This window comes from Helobdella robusta, assembly GCF_000326865.2.
Source record: "Helobdella robusta unplaced genomic scaffold HELROscaffold_6, whole genome shotgun sequence".
Lineage (NCBI taxonomy): Eukaryota > Metazoa > Annelida > Clitellata > Rhynchobdellida > Glossiphoniidae > Helobdella > Helobdella robusta.
The window spans coordinates 5834419-5835395 of record NW_008705330.1 but is presented as its reverse complement, the minus strand read 5'-3'; the positions used below and the strand labels follow the sequence as shown (position 1 = coordinate 5835395).

Sequence of the window (977 nt, the reverse complement as noted above, 5' to 3'; positions counted from 1 at the left end):
ATGAAGAAGTTGTGTTTTCCGGTTTTAGCGTATTCCCAACACCTCTTTTAATGATTCACACGCTAGTTGTTCTTCAAGGAGTGTTGATTTTTCAGCAACCGCGCTATCCCTACTTCCCGTCTCTTCTAAATCGGAGTTTGACAACTTCCTGGTCTTCGTCGGTTGATTCTTCTACGTCAGACGTCGGATCTTGTCTCTTCACTTTTGCTTCATTTACCGACTTCCCTATTTCCCTTTCAACTAGTTTGACTTCGACGGTCACTGGATTTACTTGTTCGGTTTTGTCAACCACCGGGTTATCGCAGGTTAATTCGTTTTTCTTACTTGCCGAATCCTGCATCTTTTGCAGCTTCATTGATTCATCAAGTTCTGACAGGTTTGTTTGTGGAATCGGGACGTCATAGAATTTCATCTCCTCGATCAAGTCAACGACACTTGGAGTTAATAATAGCCCTTCACAAAGTTTGGGAACAATTGCGCAATATATCTTCACTACTGGCGCAATATTTGTTTGTGTCTTATCCTTACAAGTAGGTTTGATCTGAATCCATACACCTTTCGTATGGTCGAAATGTTGTCCAATTCCCTTTATTGCTATAGTGTCTACCGGCTGTAATTTTAACTGGTAGCTGATCTCTTCACTGATGCAGCATATTTCTGATCCACTATCAATTAACGCCTTTTGATCAATCTCGTCGTTAATATTTACTTCGATGTACTTGCGATCATAAAATTTGTTTGCTTCAATGACAACTTCCTTTGTTCTTATTGGTGATTCGATTTCAACTGGTCTCTGCGTTTTTTTGTCCGTCTCACAGCGCATGACGTTTTTAGTGGCCGTAGGTGTAATTCTATTTTTCCATGTACAGTGCTTTGCAATATGACCAATCTTCCCGCAAGAAAAACAGGTTTGTTTGGGTGAAGCTGATTTGTTGTTGCTACTTCTATACATCTGGTGCTCATTTTCTCGAAATGAT

General features: G+C 40.2%; 1 protein-coding gene across 1 annotated transcript; it reads right to left on the bottom strand.

Moving 5' to 3' along the window:
* Positions 1 to 109: 109 nt before the first annotated feature.
* On the bottom strand, positions 110 to 952 carry HELRODRAFT_164571 (hypothetical protein; the record flags this gene model as incomplete). The annotated part of the gene is made up of 1 exon (XM_009029475.1): positions 110 to 952. The coding sequence occupies one exon, from the start codon at positions 950 to 952 to the stop codon at positions 110 to 112; it is 843 nt and encodes a 280-aa protein (XP_009027723.1).
* Between the last annotated feature and the right edge of the window lie 25 nt (positions 953 to 977).